This window comes from Sphaeramia orbicularis, chromosome 15 (assembly GCF_902148855.1).
Source record: "Sphaeramia orbicularis chromosome 15, fSphaOr1.1, whole genome shotgun sequence".
Classification (NCBI taxonomy): Eukaryota; Metazoa; Chordata; class Actinopteri; order Kurtiformes; family Apogonidae; genus Sphaeramia; species Sphaeramia orbicularis.
The window spans coordinates 14,036,530-14,054,332 of NC_043971.1; the positions used below are offsets into that span (position 1 = coordinate 14,036,530).

The window sequence follows — 17,803 nt, forward strand, 5'->3', positions numbered from 1 at the left end:
ATAATATAGTATAACCAAAAATCGCATACAATAGTATGATCAAAAACTGCATACTATAGTATGACCAAAAATCACATACTATAGTATGACCAAAAACCACATACTATAGTCTGACCAAAAATTACATACTATAGTATGACATAAAATCGCATACTATACTATGACCAAAAACCACATACTATAGTTTGACCAAAAATTACATACTATAGTATGACCAAAAACCACATACTATACTATGACCAAATATGACATACCATAGTATGACCAAAAACCCTACACTACACTATGACCAAAAACTACATACTATACTATGACCAAAAACCACATACTATACTATGACCAAAAACCACATACTATAGTCTGACCAAAAATTACATACTATACTATGACCAAAAACCACATAATATAGTATAACCAAAAATCGCATACAATAGTATGATCAAAAACTGCATACTATACTATGACCAAAAACCACATACTATAGTATGACCAAAAATCACATACTATACTATGACCAAAAACCACATAATATAGTATAACCAAAAATCGCATACAATAGTATGATCAAAAACTGCATACTATACTATGACCAAAAACCACATACTATAGTATGACCAAAAATCACATACTATACTATGACCAAAAACCACATAATATAGTATAACCAAAAATCGCATACAATAGTATGACCAAAACCCACATACTATATAGTATGGCCAAAAAACACATAATATAGTATGACAAAATATGACATACCATAGTATGACCAAAAATTGCATACTGTATATAGTATGACCAAAAAACACATAATATAGTATGACCAAAAATCGCATACTATACTATGACCAAAAACCACATAATATACGATGACCAAAAACCACATACTATAGTATGAAAAAATATGACATACCATAGTATGACCAAAAACCACACACTAAACTATGACCAAAAACTACATACTATAGTATGACCAAAAACCGCATACGATAGTATGACCAAAAACCACATACTATACTATGACCAAATATGACATACCATAGTATGACCAAAAACCCTACACTACACTATGACCAAAACCCACATACTATATAGTATGGCCAAAAAACACATAATATAGTATGACAAAATATGACATACCATAGTATGACCAAAAATTGCATACTATATATAGTATGACCAAAAAACACATAATATAGTATGACCAAAAATCGCATACTATACTATGACCAAAAACCACATACTATAGTATGACCAAAAACCACATACTATACTATGACCAAAAACCACATAATATACGATGACCAAAAACCACATACTATAGTATGAAAAAATATGACATACCATTGTATGACCAAAAACCACACACTAAACTATGACCAAAAACCGCACACTAAACTATGACCAAAAACTACATACTATAGTATGACCAAAAACCGCATACGATAGTATGACCAAAAACCACATACTATAGTATGACCAAAAACCGCATACTATAGTATGACCAAAAACCACATATTATGCTATGACCAAAAACAACATACTATAGTATGACCAAAAATTACATACTATAGTATTACCAAAAACCACATACTATACTATGACAGAACATGAATCCACACACTATATACTTTCTTATACAATATGAATCATCAGTCCAACAAAGAAAAAGTCAGTCTTAAGTCGTTTACACTATGAATGTGTTTCTTCAATTAAAAATCCTTGTTAAATGCAGATATTGGTCCAGTCACATTTGAGCTGATGCGCTGTCAGCACATATCATGGATATTAAAAAAACTGCGTCATCTAGAAAATAAAAACATAAATCTGCAGCAAGAGTAAAAGAAAACAGTGGTCTTACCTGTTGAGGTAAAGGCCCATGAACAGATGATGTCCACAGAAGCAGTGTGTGCAGGTCCTGGTACTGGTTTCAAGGTGGACTGGTTCTTCGTCTTTTATTAACGACATTGAACAAATGTCCCGTTGGTCCTGTCCACTGATGACATGTCTCATCATATGATCAACAGTAAACTGGATTCAGGCTCAGAATGTTACAAACAAAACGAAAGGAACAAAGACAAACAGACCCAGGTGAAGGTGTACAGACTAATGACACAGGACAGCCAATCAGACCCAGGTGAAGAGTATTAGGGGCGGGGCTAATCACACCTGCCAATCACAGTGGTGGGAAACACAAGGACAGGAAGTAAACTGAAACAAGAGGTCAGAGGTTAGACGTAGGACCAGAGGAGCTCCAAATATACACAAATGTATTATCTGCATTTATGTTTGACCTCAACTGGTTTTTGATTCCAGATCAGATTTTCTCACCTCAGGTTAATTAAATCTGTGTTTGTTAAACCTCCTTTCTGGATCAGACCTCAGATCAGACTTTGAGTAACAGTGTAATATTTGGCTGTATTATCTTCTGTTACCAGCAGATGGTGCAAACAGGCCACCATCACAGTACATGAGTAGTAGTCTGGTATTAATCCCACATTGGAAAGAGGCATGAAAATAAATAAATTGGTAAATGTTTAGAAATATCTGGATGAAATCATTCACCTGTGCTCATATCACACAAATTAGGTAGGAAAAAAAAAAAAGGTGTGAGAGGAGGAAATGAATTTTGCGTTACATTCTGCAACTCATCTGCCCATATGCTTTTAACATGTCCTCAACTAGTTGATGATAAATAAACACTCACATTTGATCCTGGGCGTCATTGTTGAACTCAAATCCTTGCACCCTGAGGCGGCGCTAGCAACTGTGGGCCCATGAAAGGTTAACGTAGTGGGCCCCTCATAAAATAAAAGTAGCTGTAAATTTGTTGTGGGGTGTGTGTGTGTGTGTGTGTGTGTGAGAGGAGGGGGGGGTTAGTGGGTAAAAAAACAGGGAAAAAATTTAGTGGAAAAATAACATGAAAAAAACTCTAGTGTGAAAAAAACAGGGAAAAAATTTAGAGGAAAAAAAAACATGAAAAAATGTAGAGGGAAAAAAACAGGGAAAAACTTTAGTGGAAAAAAAACGAAAAAATATGTGGCAAAAAAAACCAAAAAAAAAAAAAAAAAAAAAAAAAAAAAACAGGAAAAAAATATAGTAAAAAAAAAAAAAAAAAACAGGAAAAAAATGTAGTGGGGAAAAAAACAGGAAAAAATTAGTGTGGGAAAAAAGGAAAAGAATTAGTGGTAAAAAAAAAGAGGAAAAAAAATTTAGTAAGAAAAAAAATCAGGAAAAAAATTTAGTGGGAAAAAAACAGGAAAAAATTTAGTGGAAAAAAAACAGGAAAAAAAATTTGTGGAAAAAAAACAGGAAAAAATGTAGTGGGGGAAGAAAAACAGGAAAAAATTTAGTGAGGGAAAAAAAACAGGAAAAAATTTAGTGAGGGAAAAAAAAACAGGAAAAAATTTTGAGGGAAAAAAATCGTGGGGAAAAAACAGGAAAAAACTTTAGTAGGAAAAAAAAACAGGAAAAAAATGTGGCGAACAAAAACAGGAAAAAAAATATAGTGGGGGAAAAAAACAGGAAAAATGTAGTGGGGGGAAAAAACAGGAAAAAAATTTTGTGAGGGAAGAAAATAGTGGGGAAAAAAACAGGAAAAAAACTTAGTGGGAAAAATTAAAAAAAAAAAAGCAGGAAAAACACTTTTGGGTTGAGGAATGAAACTGGAGAAAAAACCCCCCACTGTATTACAACATTAACCCTTTCATGCAAGAATTATGAGAACCTTAGTCAAGATTTTTTTCCCTGATTGTTTTTTTTCTCTTTAGGCATGAAAAAAACAAAGAGATTGAATTTTTTTAATGAACCTATTTTTCATGGAGTTACACAAACAATGTGTTTAATTTTTGAAGCAAAGAACCATGTATTTAAAAGCCATTATCAGAAAGTGATATACTGTGTGACAACTAGAAAATAAAAACATTTTTAATGCAGCCAACTAATCTGATGTTTTCTCAAATTTTAACATACTCTAATACTAGTTGCAACCCCCCCCCAACTTTTTGTTTAAGAAACCTGTTAATTACAATACAATAACAATTATCTCAAACATGTAACTGCAGATCTGGTTTATCAAGAACAGCAAAGTTATAGTCATGCTATGAAGTGCAATGTATGGGATGATGCTGTGTTGGCTGATATGGAACTAAAACGACAAAACCCATGAATATACAAGAGAACAGCTGGAGAATAGTTGTCCATTATAGTGACCACTATGCACGAAAGGGTTAAACATATAATTCATTTTACATTCAGGACATCATCAAAACAAAGAAAGACATGAAAAAAGAAAACGAAAAGGAAAAAAGGAAAAAAAAAAAATTTGTGGGGAAAAAAAACAAGATAAAAATTTTGAAGGAAAAAAATAGTGGGGAAAAAACAGGTAAAAACTTTAGTGGGAAAAAAAAGGGAAAAAACTTTAGTAAAAAAAAAAAAAAAAAAGGAAAAAATTGTTGGGGGGGCAGGAAAAAATTTAGTGTGGAAAAAAACAGGAAAAAAATTTTGTGAGAAAAAAAACAGGAAAAAATTTAGTGGAAAAAAAAGGTTAAAAAAATTAGTGAGGAAAAAAACAGGATAAAAATTTTGAGGGAAAAAATAGTGGGGAAAAAAGGAAAAAGCTTTAGTGGGAAAAAAACAGGAAAAAACTTTAGTGGGAAAAAAACAGGAAAAAACTTTTGTAAAAAAAAAATAGATAAAAAAATGGGGGGGGGGGGGGGCAGGAAAAAATTTAGTGTGAAAAAAACAGGAAAAAAATTTTGTGAGAAAAAAAAAAACAGGAAAAAAAATTAGTGAGGAAAAAAAACAGGAAAAAAAATTAGTGGAAAAAAAAACAGGAAAAAATTTAGTGGGAAATAAAACAGGAAAAAAATTTGTGGGGAAAAAATAGTGGGAAAAAAACAGAAAAAAGAATTAACATAATTCATTTTACATTCAGGATGTTGTTGTCAAAACAAACACAGACACAAAGAAAGAAACGTCAGACTAGTTTGTGTTACCCTAAGCAAAGACAACTTTATTAATGCTCAGGTCGCAAAATTATGTCTAAAATTACATCTTTAAACATCTAAACACAAAGCAAACCATTCGGTTGAAAAGTTTTGTTGTGTGGGAAGAGGTAAAGCTCGGACACGTTTGCAGAGAAACGTCATCGTCTGCACTCTCCGTCTCTCACAAAAAACAACAAAAAAAACAGGGAAAAACTGTAGTGCGAAAAAAACAGGGAAAAAAAATTTGTGGGAATAAAAACAAGAAAAAAAATTTAGTGGGGAAAAAAACAAGGAAAAATGTTGTGGCAAAAAAAACAGGAAAAAATTTAGTTAAAAAAAGGAGAAAATTTAGTGAGAAAAAAACAGGAAAAAAAATTAGTGAAAAAAAATTTAGTGGAAAAAAACAGGGGAAAAAAATTTGTGAAAAAAGAAAAACAGGAAAAAATTTAGTGGAAAAAAAAACTGGAAAAAATTTAGTGAGTAAAAAAAAAAACAGGAACAAATTTAGTGGAAAAAAACTGGAAAAAATTTAGTGAGTAAAAAAAACAGGAAAAATTTAGTGGAAAAAAAGGAAAAAAAAAACAGGATAAAAATTTTGAGGGGAAAAAACAGGAAAAAACTTTAGTGGGAAAAAAACAGGAAAAAAATTTGGTAAAAAAAAAAAAACAGGAATAAATTTTGGGGGAGGGGCTGGAAAAAATGTAGTGTGAAAAAAAAACAGGAAAAAAAATTTGTGAGGAAAAAAAACAGGAAAAAAAAATTAGTGTATAAAAAAACAGGAAAAAATTTTGTGGAAAAAAAAAAAACACGAAAAAAATGTAGCGGGGGAAAAAACAGGAAAAAAATTTGTGTGTGTGTGTGGGGGGGAATAGTGGGGAAAAAACAGGAAAAGGAATTAATACATAATTCATTTTACATTCAGGACGTCGTTGTCAAAACAAACACAGACACAAAGAAAGAAACGTCAGACTAGTGTGTGTTACCCTAAGCAAAGACAACTTTATTAATGCTCAGGTAGCAAAATTATGTCTAAAATTACATCTTTAAACATCTAAACACAAAGCAAACCGTTCGGTTGAAAAGTTTTGTTGTGTGGGAAGAGGTAAAGCTCGGACACGTTTGCAGAGAAACGTCATCGTCTGCACTCTCCGTCTCTCACCTCCTATTCTATCCACAGCATGCAGTCATCTAGGATATCCAGTTCCAACTACAGCCAGCGCCGTCGAAAACTCACTGAACTTTCATCCCAAAGTACATGAAAATTTAAATTTTTTTTACCATAAATAATTTATCATAGTGAAATATTTCCATGCGAGTAAACAAAGGACAATAGTTCCAGAGATCTCAAACACGTCAAAAACAAAGGGCAGTACGAGGGAGTCCTAGGATCTATGAAAATATATTCAACACATATACAGATTGAGACAAAAAATATATAAATACATTTACACCTATTTATATACATATGTACAGTACATCAGCAATATATCACCCATGTGAATATCACAAATTATTTAGAAATCTCCTCCATATAAGACGCCTCTCCTCAAAATGTGAGCGTCTTGGTGGTAGTTTGGTAAGTTTTCCAACACATAGTACCTTTTATTTGTGTTCGGTACATGCAGTGAATAGCAGCACAAACTGGAATGAACCAAATAGCATCAGTTCTTTTGGTAAAGTGCACGATACAGATATTTTCAGAAAATATAATATGACGGAACACCCCCCCCCAAAAAAATGCCCCAGATTCTACAGATACTGATAATTCTGGAATTAGGTTAAATGACGGTGCTGTGTGTTGTGTCACATGGTAAAATATCTGTATCTTACTTACCAAAAATGAGCAGTAGAACGCTTATGGTTATAGTCTGGATTCAGAATGTCATGTACAGCAGTATGGAAGTACATCTGTGTCATTAGATTTGGAATTATAAAAGCCACTGAATTTCTAGCTCTGATTTTGTTTTGCACTGAAATTAAGTATCTGATTTTTTTTGTGCTGAAAATAAGTATCTGAATTTTTTTTTGCACTGAAATTAAGTTTCTGATTTTTTTTTGCGCTGAAATTAAGTATCAGAATTCTTTTTGCACTAAAATTAAGTATCTGATTTTTTTTGCACTGAATCTAAGTATCTGATATTTTTTTTGCACTAAAATTAAGTATTTGATTTTTTTTGCACTGAAATTAAGTATCTGATTTTTTTATTTTTTTTTTTGCACTGAAATTCAGTATGATTTTTTTTGTACTGAAATTATCAGAATTTTTGTTTGCACTGAAATTACGTATCTGAAATTTTTTTTGCACTGAAATTAAGTATTTGAATTTTTTAACACTGAACTTAAGTATCTGAATTATTATTATTTTTTGCACTGAAATTAAGTATCTGATTTTTTTGCACTGAAATTAAGTATCTGAATTTTTTTTGCACTAAATTTAAGTATCTGATTTTTTTTGCACTGAATCTAAGTATCTGATTTTTTTTTTTTGTGCTAAAATTAAGTATCTGATTTTTTTTGCACTGAAATTAAGTATCTGAATTTTTTTTTGCACTGAAATTAAGTATCCGAAAAAAATTTTTGCACTGAATCTAAGTATGATTTTTTTTTGCACTAAAATTAAGTATCTGATTTTTTTTGCATTGAAATTAAGTATCTGATTTTTTTTTGCACTGAAATTAAGTATCTGAATTTTTTTTTGTAACTGAAATTAAGTATCTGAATTTTTTTTTTTTGCACTGAATCTAAGTATGATTTTTTTTTGCACTAAAATTAAGTATCTGATTTTTTTTGCACTGAAATGAAGTATCTGAAATTTTTTTTGCACTAAATTTAAGTATCTGAATTGTTTGTCTCTGAATCCAACTTTGCTCATAAATTTAGAATTTAAAAAATTCAGGCGCAACAAATTCAGATACTTAAAAAAAATTCAGTGCTAGAAATTCAATGACTTTTATAATTCAAAATCTAATGACACAGATTTACTTCCATACAGTAGGTTTAAAGATACACACTTAGATTTGTAAACACAAAAATACGATCCAAATCCACAAATGTCATTGACTAGTACAAGTAAAACAGTTAATACTTTCCTTAATTATGACATAAATGTACTCTACTGACTGAGGATACTTTTTAATCTGTGGTATTTGTCTCCAAACCTAACGCTACATCCACACCAGTGCACAAATTGGGCAAAACAGATATTTTTCTCTATATTTGGGCCTCTTTTCCACAGATAAACAGCATATTATGTTGCAAAATTTGAGATTTTTAGATGATTTCCACCCTATTTTGCTCAAGTCAATTATTGCTTTATATGAATCTGCACCTGAAACGTCAAATCCAGGTGTATAAATAAATCAGTGTATGACCTGCAGTAGATAACTTTTTAATAAGCAGGGGACTAAAATATGTTTATAAAAATATTCACGTTATTGTGGAAGGGGCATCAGATCTAGGTGTGATGGAAGGAATTAACTGAGTCTCAAAAAAAAAAAAAAAAAAAAAAAAAAAGAAAGTAAGAAAATGCACCCTGTCGTTGTGATGTTTACTGCCATCTTGTGGTGAAGCTGCAGATTGCAACTGTATTTAGTCCCATTCTAATACATGGGGGCTTCAAAAAGAGAGAGGAATAAGAACGTAGCTTTGACATGGTTGAAATGACACTGCCCTCAGTTTTACTTAAAGGCTGGTATCAACACTTGCAGAAGTGCACTGACAGATGGAGCACATGTTGGAAAATAAACATCATAACTTAAACTGTTTTTTCCAACTGCCCTTTTTCTACAAACTTTTTGAAGCCGCTCAGTACTGACAGCAATAAAACCACAACAAGTCTTTATCTACAGGTGATTTTACATCCCACCTATGCATCTAAACCCCCCCTAAATCCCTGTAACACTAGAATTTGCAGTTGTATGAATAATTAAGCAAAGAAGGATAAAGCTGACATTAATAGGGACAGTTCTTAGAAGGAGGTTGGATAGAGATTGCAAAAAAAAAACAAACTGTGGATTTGAGCACAGGAGATATTGTTAATATTTATTTCCTTTTCTCTTTCCTTGATGGTTTATTCTTTCCCTAGCCAAGCTGTTTTTGTGCCTAATTGTAATAAAACCTTAGCTATGTATATTATTACAGCATCAATGCAACAGTTGTCGATTTTTAACAGCAATTAAGTTTTTAAAATTTTTTTTTACATATATGTAATTACTGAATGGGGCACTGCTAGCAATTGTGGGCCCCATGAAAGGTTAACTTTGTGGGCCCTTTATCTGTAAATTTGTTGGGGGGAGGGGTTAGTAGGAAAAAAAAAACAGGAAAATAACTGAGTGGGGAAAAAAAAAAACCTGGAAAAAAAATTAATGGGGAAAAAACAGGAGAAAAAAAACAGGAAAAATATTTAGTGGGGAAAAAATCCCAGGAAAAAAATTTAGTGGGTAAAAAGAAAAAAAAAAACAGGAAAAAATAGTGGGGGAAAAAACAGGAAAAAATGTAGTGGGGAAAAAAAACCCAGGATAAAAATTGAAAGGTTGGGGGGGGGGGGCAGGAAAAAAATTTTGTGGGGGGAAAAACTGTAATAAAAATTGGTGGTGCAAAAAAAAAACAGGAAAAAAAATTAGAGGGGAAAAAATACCCCGAACATTTTCACAACTTCTAACCTATATCCACTGGTCCCCCTGGGAATGCTGGGTCCCATGAATTGAATGAATGAACAGTTGTACAACAAAGGTTTTAACTGTAATAAAATCCTTTAAAATTTGTCATTATCAATAAAATTTGTCACTATCTTTAAAGTTCATGTCATGATAATCAATGTTTTTTTTCCCTTACAAGGCTCAAAATGTGGTAGAATATCCTCTCTGTCCCTTAATAAAAACCAAATGACAAAGATTTTCTGAAGAATCAGGAGAATATTACCGAAACTGCAGAATAAAGCGACAAAATCTTAGTGTGTATCTTTAAAAACAGTATCTTCCACCGGTGAAGTGTGGGAACATGACTTCATATCACGCTACTGACATCATATGATGTGACACGTTTGTGGTAAAAACTACTTCTCACTTCTCATAATAAATAAGATGCGTTTTGACTTCTTGGTGAATGATCCGATAGTAACAGTCCAGTTCTCATTGATTGTATAGTCAGTGATAAAAGTACTTGGATAAAAGGGATGACGAGCTGTAACAGTGTCACACAGAATTTACAGTTGAATACATCTTCTTAAACTCTTCTTTATAAATTTAATCTTTGTTCATTAAAGCGGCGTATTTACATATTCGTAGCTCATAGTTATTGCATTAGACTGAAACACATTGAAACCCTGTTTTCCGGTCGTAGCACAGAGTACTCTGCCTGTGTCTCTGAAATAAATAAATAAGTTCCATTTGTAAACAAAAAACAACATTAAGAATAATTATTTGTACATTCAAAAGACAATATTACTCAGATTTGATATTTTATATTACCGGTCAATAAATAAAATGATACTGAATTTGATGGTTTAGTTTTAGGAGATTAAAAAAAAAAAAAAAAATAGAGCACTTCCACGTTTCAAAATGAACCCATCTGGAGGAAAACTCGGACGCTGAGTGCGAATCAACAGGCTCCGACAGTGATGCAGTGGAACAGTGTGACAGAGATGCAAGGTGCTTTTCAAGATGGAATAAAAATCCCTCCCCCCCTCCTTCCCCTTGCAGGGTTCACGAACCACATTGTACATGCTCTAAAAACTAGTAGGAATATTCATGTAGCACAAACCTACCATTATGTGGACAAATCTAGACATTAGGCATTACAAAATACAAAGAACTCCTGGATAAAAATAACACTACAAACCCCAACGTTAAATATCTGAGTTGGGATAAAAGTCCTGATGCTTCATATTGCATCTTTATTCTACTTCACTTAAATACCTCATCCTGATTTTCTCAGCTGTTTTAAGTAATGCCTCCACTGTATATATACATTTTTTATTTTTTTATTTATTTTTTTTTAGTATTTGGTCTTTGATACGAGACACGCAGTCTGTTACTCTGTGTTGACAGCCTCTAGGTGGCAGCGCAGACTATGAGATCACCGACCACAAAACATCATTTAGGAATTTCACATAAACCTGCTTCATTTTACAAGGATGCCATCCTCATAATCAGCATGCATTTACAGGAGAGACCCCCTCCTCCCCCCTCCCCCACCACCCGCTTTCAGTTAAGCTAGTTTTAAGCTCTTCAGTGCAAGTCTGTGTCTGACATCCTGACATCCATACCCAGAACTTCTGTCACTCTAATGCAGTGTTTCCCAACCACTGTGCCGTGACACATAAGTGTGCTGTGAAATTTCATCAGGTGTGTCGTGGAAGATTATCCAATTTCACCTGATTGGTTCTGTAAGCAGCAGCGTGATATAGAAACATACGAATGCATGCACCAATGATCCGCTCTACAACAACAGTCTCCTGGTTCCCTTTACAAAATGAAAGTGAAAGTGAACCAGCCCCGATGCGGTGTGTTCTGTTAATAAAGCCCCCCTCACTAGTGATGCATGGATTAGCGGGTTACCTGTAAACCCCAGGGGGATAAACCTCCCATACTATTATACAATGGACCTCAAACCCGCCCCGCCCCGCCCCCCCCCCCCCCCCAGACAACAAATGCCGCGTTTCTACTAACGTGGAACCAGCTCGGCTCGTCTCAACTCGGTATTCCTGGAGACCATTTCCATTACAAGATACTACCGACTTTACAGTACCTGGACGTCATAGTGATGTCACACATTATTTCCGTGTCGTCTGCTCAGAGAGTTGCTGAAAACTCACTCGTTGCGTGTTGTCTCGTCTGAATTTTTACGTCGGCCACCAAAGACTGAATCTCCTCGACCGACCATGATGTAGTTTTGTAGTTTCTGCATCTGTTTTTGTAAAACAGCGGGTCACAGAGACAACTGTCTGACCAATCTGTGGTCTGCAGTGTTATACGTCACATTTTAGTATCTGGTCCCCAGTCCTGGAACCTCGGCGGAAGTGATACCAAAAAACTAGTACTGGGTACCAGATTCCAGGTCCTTTTCGTAATGGAAACACAAAAAGGCCGAGTCAAGTCGAGTCAAGCCGATACCACACAGTGGAAACAGGGCAAAAGCTATTTCAGTTCTGTTCCCTTTCTCCACAACCTACTGTATCTATGTGAGTTGAGCTTTTCAAGCATGACTAATATAGAAACAAAAAATAGGACCAATGGCCCTGTAGCTTACTGGCCAAATTAAAAACTTTTAGGAAATGTATCCAGATGCCATTTATTATCACCCAGTTATGTGTATTTATTCTATCACAGAAATAGCCCATATTTGGTCATATTCCAATCAGATCTGTAAAAAATTCAAATTCCAACTTGACGTCATTGATACTTACTGATTTATTGGATCAATCCACTTCCTATCTCTTATAATGGGAACATTTTTCAAAGTCGCACCAAATCCAGAATCAGATCCGGATCAAAATAATGTCAATACCTTGTGTTGACATCATTATAAAGAAGCTGTATACCAAGTTTGAAGTCAATCAGAACTGTAGTTTGGGAGAAGAAGACAATTGAAATGTTTTCCCCATAACAGCCCATGTTAAATTTTCCGTAAGTTCCCGGATCCAGAAGAAGATCCTGATCAGCATGTGGCCATTATGTTTTGGTCATCACCCCATCAGGGCTGGACTGTAGAAATTTACACTTGATATCATTTATATTTACTGAGTTATTGCATCGATCCACTTCCTATCGCTTATAATGGGGAAATTTTTCAAAGTCACACCAAATCCAGAATCAGATCCAGATCCAAATAAATTCACTAACTTTTGCTGACATCATCATAAAGAAGCTGTATACCAAGTTTGAAGTCAATCGGAATTGTAGTTTCAAGAAGAAGACAATTAAAATCTTGTAACGAATGACAGACGACGACAGACACCGCTGCCAGATGCCGCCTGACGACAATAGCTTACGGTCTGTCGGCTGGTAAGCTAAAAAGAGAGAGACTCAGAGCTGTTGAAGAAGATCCATGTGTGTCTTTCTTCAATTCCTGCAAGAGTATCAGCTTTGTGTTCAGCTAACCAGGCCAGGTTTCACACTAAGTAAACTGAGACTAGATTTGCATTATATTTCAATAAATAAACTTTTTGGGACATTTTTGTTTGGTGGTGTGCCTTGTGATTTTTCTCGTGTAAAATATGTGCCATGGCTCAAAAGGTTGGGAAACACTGCTCTAATGACATCAACAGGACTCCCAGAAGAAAATTGTGCTTGTTTATACACGTGTGAAGATCTGAAAATGTGTGTCCCTCTTGGAAATGCATCCCCCTGGGTCTTTAAATAAAACCTGCCCAGGTGTTTCTGCGACCTCCAGAGGAGAAATGTGCGTATGACATGAATAAATAATAAATAAGATATCTGGGGAGTATTTACAAAAGGCGCAATATTTACAAGAGGAAAAGAAAAAAAAAACTCTCTATAAAGCTAATTCATTTTACAAAACATAGAAGCTACAGCTGTGAGGCTATAGGAGTTAGTTTTTAACACGGCGTTGGGATAATGCCCTGGTTCTCTGTGGGAAATTTTACCTGGAAAACACACAAAATGAAAAACACTTGGATGTGGAAAAAAAAAACCTGGCTCACACAACGGAAACAGAAAGAGTTGTAAGATAATGATGTTAGAAAAATGTGCTCATCTGCATAACAGGTTTTGTTCCTGCCTCGGGACTTTTAAGACGAAATTAGCAGGTGTGAAGCTGTAGTCGAACAAACAGACGGTCCTCCAAAGAGGTGGTGGTAGTTGCGATGGTGTTCATCCGGGTCCGAATGAATTGTAGTTTGCTTCGTTTACAGTGTGACGGAACTTTTTGGATGAATTACAGGAAGTTATACACGACTGAATGAAATATAGGCAGAAAAAAGTTAAAAATGAGTGAAAGTCAGATGGAAGAAGATACGTCTGTCACGGAAAGTTGTTTAGTCCACTTCGTAAAAGCAAAACTAACTGGACCATATGTACATAATGTTAAAAAAAAAACAAAAAAAAAAAAAACAAAACCTGCAAAACGCCCTTAAAACCACAGCACTAACCCTCACCCTCCAGCCCACTTATATAACTTATATCATTGCATTTTTTTCCTTATTACTCTTATCTATTCTATCTAAAAGACCTGCCTCCACTTTGCAGGAAAAGTTAGCAGCTAGTAAACATCCGAACTGGAGATTTCACATCTGCTCTCCCACTTTCTTTCTCTCTCTCTCTCTCTTTCCAAGGGGAATTCTAAAGTAAAAGTCCTCACATCAGAAGGACGCAGTAGCGGGACACTGAGTCTTTTTGTTGTCGTCTCTCCTTTCCATGTTCTTGTCGTGTCCATCTCTGCTCCTCAAATCAATCCCACACTCTGGTCTTTCGAAGCACAACCAGAGGTGCTCCATATTGCACTGAGCAGAAAAGATGGTACTAAAAAGAAAGAAGAAAAAAAAAAAAAAAAAAAAAAAAAAATCCACAGAAATAGAACAGAGTGGGATCTCCGTCCACAGTAGAGGCTTTGTGTGGTTTGAAGAATCTTACGCTTCTACTGCGGATATGTGTGTGCGCGCATCGGTGTGTGTCGGTGTGTGTGTGTGGTCTCATTCGTCCCGGCAGGTGGGCAGGTTGACGAAGGTGAAGATGTTGTACTCGATGAGGCAGGAGAAGCACAGGAAGATGGAGTAGAGGAGGAGACACATGAAGCCCAGGCGTTTGTCCAGCGTCCACTTATTGAGGTGAACTCCCAGGACCTGCGGACAGACAGACGGACAGACAGACAGGAAGACAGGTGAGTAGATGAGGACAGAAGGACACAGGATATACATGTGATGTAACAGAGATCTGATTCTGTTCTATATCGGTATAAAAACTACTACTTCCTGTCAACAACATTTGGGTCTAGATTTAGATAGGTAGGTAGGTAGGTAGGTAGGTAGGTAGGTAGGTAGGTAGGTAGGTAGGTAGATAGATAGATAGATAGATAGATAGATAGATAGATAGATAGATAGATAGATAGATAGATAGATAGATAGATAGATAGATAGATAGATAGATAGATGGTTCATTTATTAATTAATGACCAATTTTATTTTTCTTATCAATGAAATAGGGCACGTTTCAGTTTATAACTTACACACAAAATTTACTTTTAAAATGTATTTTATTTTTTTATTATATATACAGTATTGTATTTAAAAATTCATTTTTTATACAGGGTGGGGAAGCAAAATTTACAATGAACATTTAGTTGTTTTTTCTCAGCAGGCACTACGTCAATTGTTTTGAAACCAAACATATACTGATGTCATAATCATACCTAACACTATTATCCATACCTTTTCAGAAACTTTTGCCCATATGAGTAATCAGGAAAGCAAACGTCAAAGAGTGTGTGATTTGCTGAATGCACTCGTCACACCAAAGGAGATTTCAAAAATAGTTGGAGTGTCCATAAAGACTGTTTATAATGGAAAGAAGAGAATGACTATGAGCAAAACTATTACCAGAAAGTCTGGAAGATACTATTAAAGAAGAATGGGAGAAGTTGTCACCCGAATATTTGAGGAACACTTGCGCAAGTTTCAGGAAGCGTGTGAAGGCAGTTATTGAGAAAGAAGGAGGACACATAGAATAAAAACATTTTCTATTATGTACATTTTCTTGTGGCAAATAAATTCTCATGACTTTCAATAAACTAATTGGTCATACACTGTCTTTCAATCCCTGCCTCAAAATATTGTAAATTTTGCTTTCCCACCCTGTATATTACAGTTAAATATATGTTGTTTGTTTACAAAGTTTTGAAACTATAAACAGACATCTGGCAAATTTCTTTCAATCAAAAATGCTGAAACGAGAGTTGGGGGTTTTTAGATAAAAAGTATATGTCAGGGGGGTACTCCACTGTAAAAAGTTTGAGAACCACTGATGTAGGGCCTTTGACTAAAGCGTCACAATGTGACCAGATGGGATGAGAACTACTAAGAAACAACTTTTAGAGACGAAGAAAAGAAGTGATAAAAATAGAGTCTGTTTTTTTTTTAAATATTGGTACAAAAACTACTACTTCCTGTCGTCAACATTTGGGTCTTTAAAGGGGTTATATGTAGTATTTCTACTTTCAATTCTTAAAAAATGACCTAAAATTATCATTAGTGTTTAAAATAAAGAGCTGTGAAGTTCTGTCAAAGAGAACAATGTATTAGATTGTAGAGAATTTATTTAACTATGGGATTTATGTGACCACTAGGGGGAGTAGTGAGTCACTCTGATTTAAAACTAATACTACAGAGCCTTTGACTAAAGTATCAGAGTGTGACCAGCAATGATGAGAACCACTAAGAAACAACTTTTAGACTCAAAAAAAGATAAATAATAGAAGCTGTTGTTAGTTTGGTTTGATTGGTTTATGAAGGTATAAATAAAGTTATTATGGGATGTTATCATCTTTGCTAAATTGTTGTTCGTTGATCTGTGTTTCAGACTAAACTGTGACGTTCTGGCTTTGTTGGATTCCAAACAGATCTTTGTTTCAGCTATTGACAACACAAACTGTACAGAAAACAGGTGATTTGTGGTTTTGCTGTGGCTGTTTTCAGTCTAAAAATAGCGCTAAGCTAACAGAGCTATAATGTAAATTATCAGCTGATGCAACATGTGAAGTTCATAGGACACTTATTTTAACTGATTATCAAAATAAGCGTCTACGAGTTTTAGTTTGAAGAAGACAACTTGATGATACCATAATACAAATGTGTGCAAATGATGAGCTTTATATTTTATTCAGTGAGTGATACAGTCTGTGGATACATAACATTGATTGACTCATTCAATACTACATATACCCCCCTTTAAAAACATATCTGTTTGTTTTACTCCTGCTTTCACAGTTTTCCGCCCTACATGCAGCCGTGTGTTTCAGTGTGTTTTGCTACTCGAGGCGTATTCCTGCAGGACTGTGACGTCAGTGCACATGTCCTATTGAAGATGTGAAAAGACAGACTGTCGAATACTCACCGTCATAAACACAGATGCCAACAGGAGCCCCACAGAGAAGATCAGTCCTTTGCTGTTCAGTTTTATCTGTGAAGACATAAAGTGGAAGCCATTACTACAGCTACATCAACGGAGATGAAGGATATCAGCACAAAAATTAAAAAAAAAAAAAAATGCAAAAGAGTCAGTAGATTATCATTCTATTTAGCGTCATTTAAATAATAATTCAGTAGTAAGCAGTGTGAGTCAATTTGTTTCAAAACTGACAACTGAGTGATTGCATGACGTGTGTGGGATGGATATGAGACAGTAGTGGACATGCTTTGGTCACCGCTTTTCATGATGCATTATGGGATATTCAGAGTAAACCCTTCCCTTTTGCTTTTTACTCTGTTTTATTGCTTGTTTTATACTCTTCTGTTTATTGTACGGTGTCCTTGAGTGCCAAGAAAGGTGCCTATAAATAAAATGTATTATTATTATTATTATTATTATTATTATTATTATTATTATTATTATTATTAATAAATTATATGGACTTCTTGTTTTAATACCACTACAAAGCTGCCAAATTGTCTAGTGCAGGGGTGTCAAACTCATTTTGGTTCAGGGGCCATTTTTAGCCCAATTTGATCTCAAGCAAGCCAGACCAGTAAAATAATGATTTAATAACCTATAAATAATGACAAATCCAAGTTTTTCTTTTTGTTTTAGTACAAAAAAAAACCCCAATTAAATTATGAAAATATTTACATTTTACAAAAAAGATGTGAA

The 17,803-nt window shown here is 34.4% G+C and overlaps 1 protein-coding gene and 1 long non-coding RNA gene across 2 annotated transcripts in view; one reads left to right on the forward strand and one right to left on the reverse strand.

Annotated features, from left to right (window-relative positions):
- Positions 1–5,964: 5,964 nt before the first annotated feature.
- Positions 5,965–8,219, forward strand: LOC115434686 (uncharacterized). The gene is made up of 2 exons (XR_003937577.1): positions 5,965–6,879; positions 7,981–8,219. It is a non-coding gene; the product is annotated as an uncharacterized LOC115434686 (long non-coding RNA).
- Positions 8,220–10,497: 2,278 nt separating this feature from the next.
- The window catches only part of slc24a3 (solute carrier family 24 member 3), a 209,888-nt gene continuing 202,582 nt past the window's right edge, over positions 10,498–17,803 (reverse strand). Inside the window, exons 16-18 of the mRNA XM_030156211.1 lie at positions 17,051–17,116; positions 13,232–14,784; positions 10,498–11,265 (exon numbers count right to left, since the gene is read on the reverse strand). Of these exons, the coding sequence (XP_030012071.1) occupies positions 14,635–14,784; positions 17,051–17,116 (216 nt within the window). The 3' untranslated portion in view covers positions 10,498–11,265; positions 13,232–14,634. The remainder of the gene's footprint in view (positions 11,266–13,231; positions 14,785–17,050; positions 17,117–17,803) is intronic.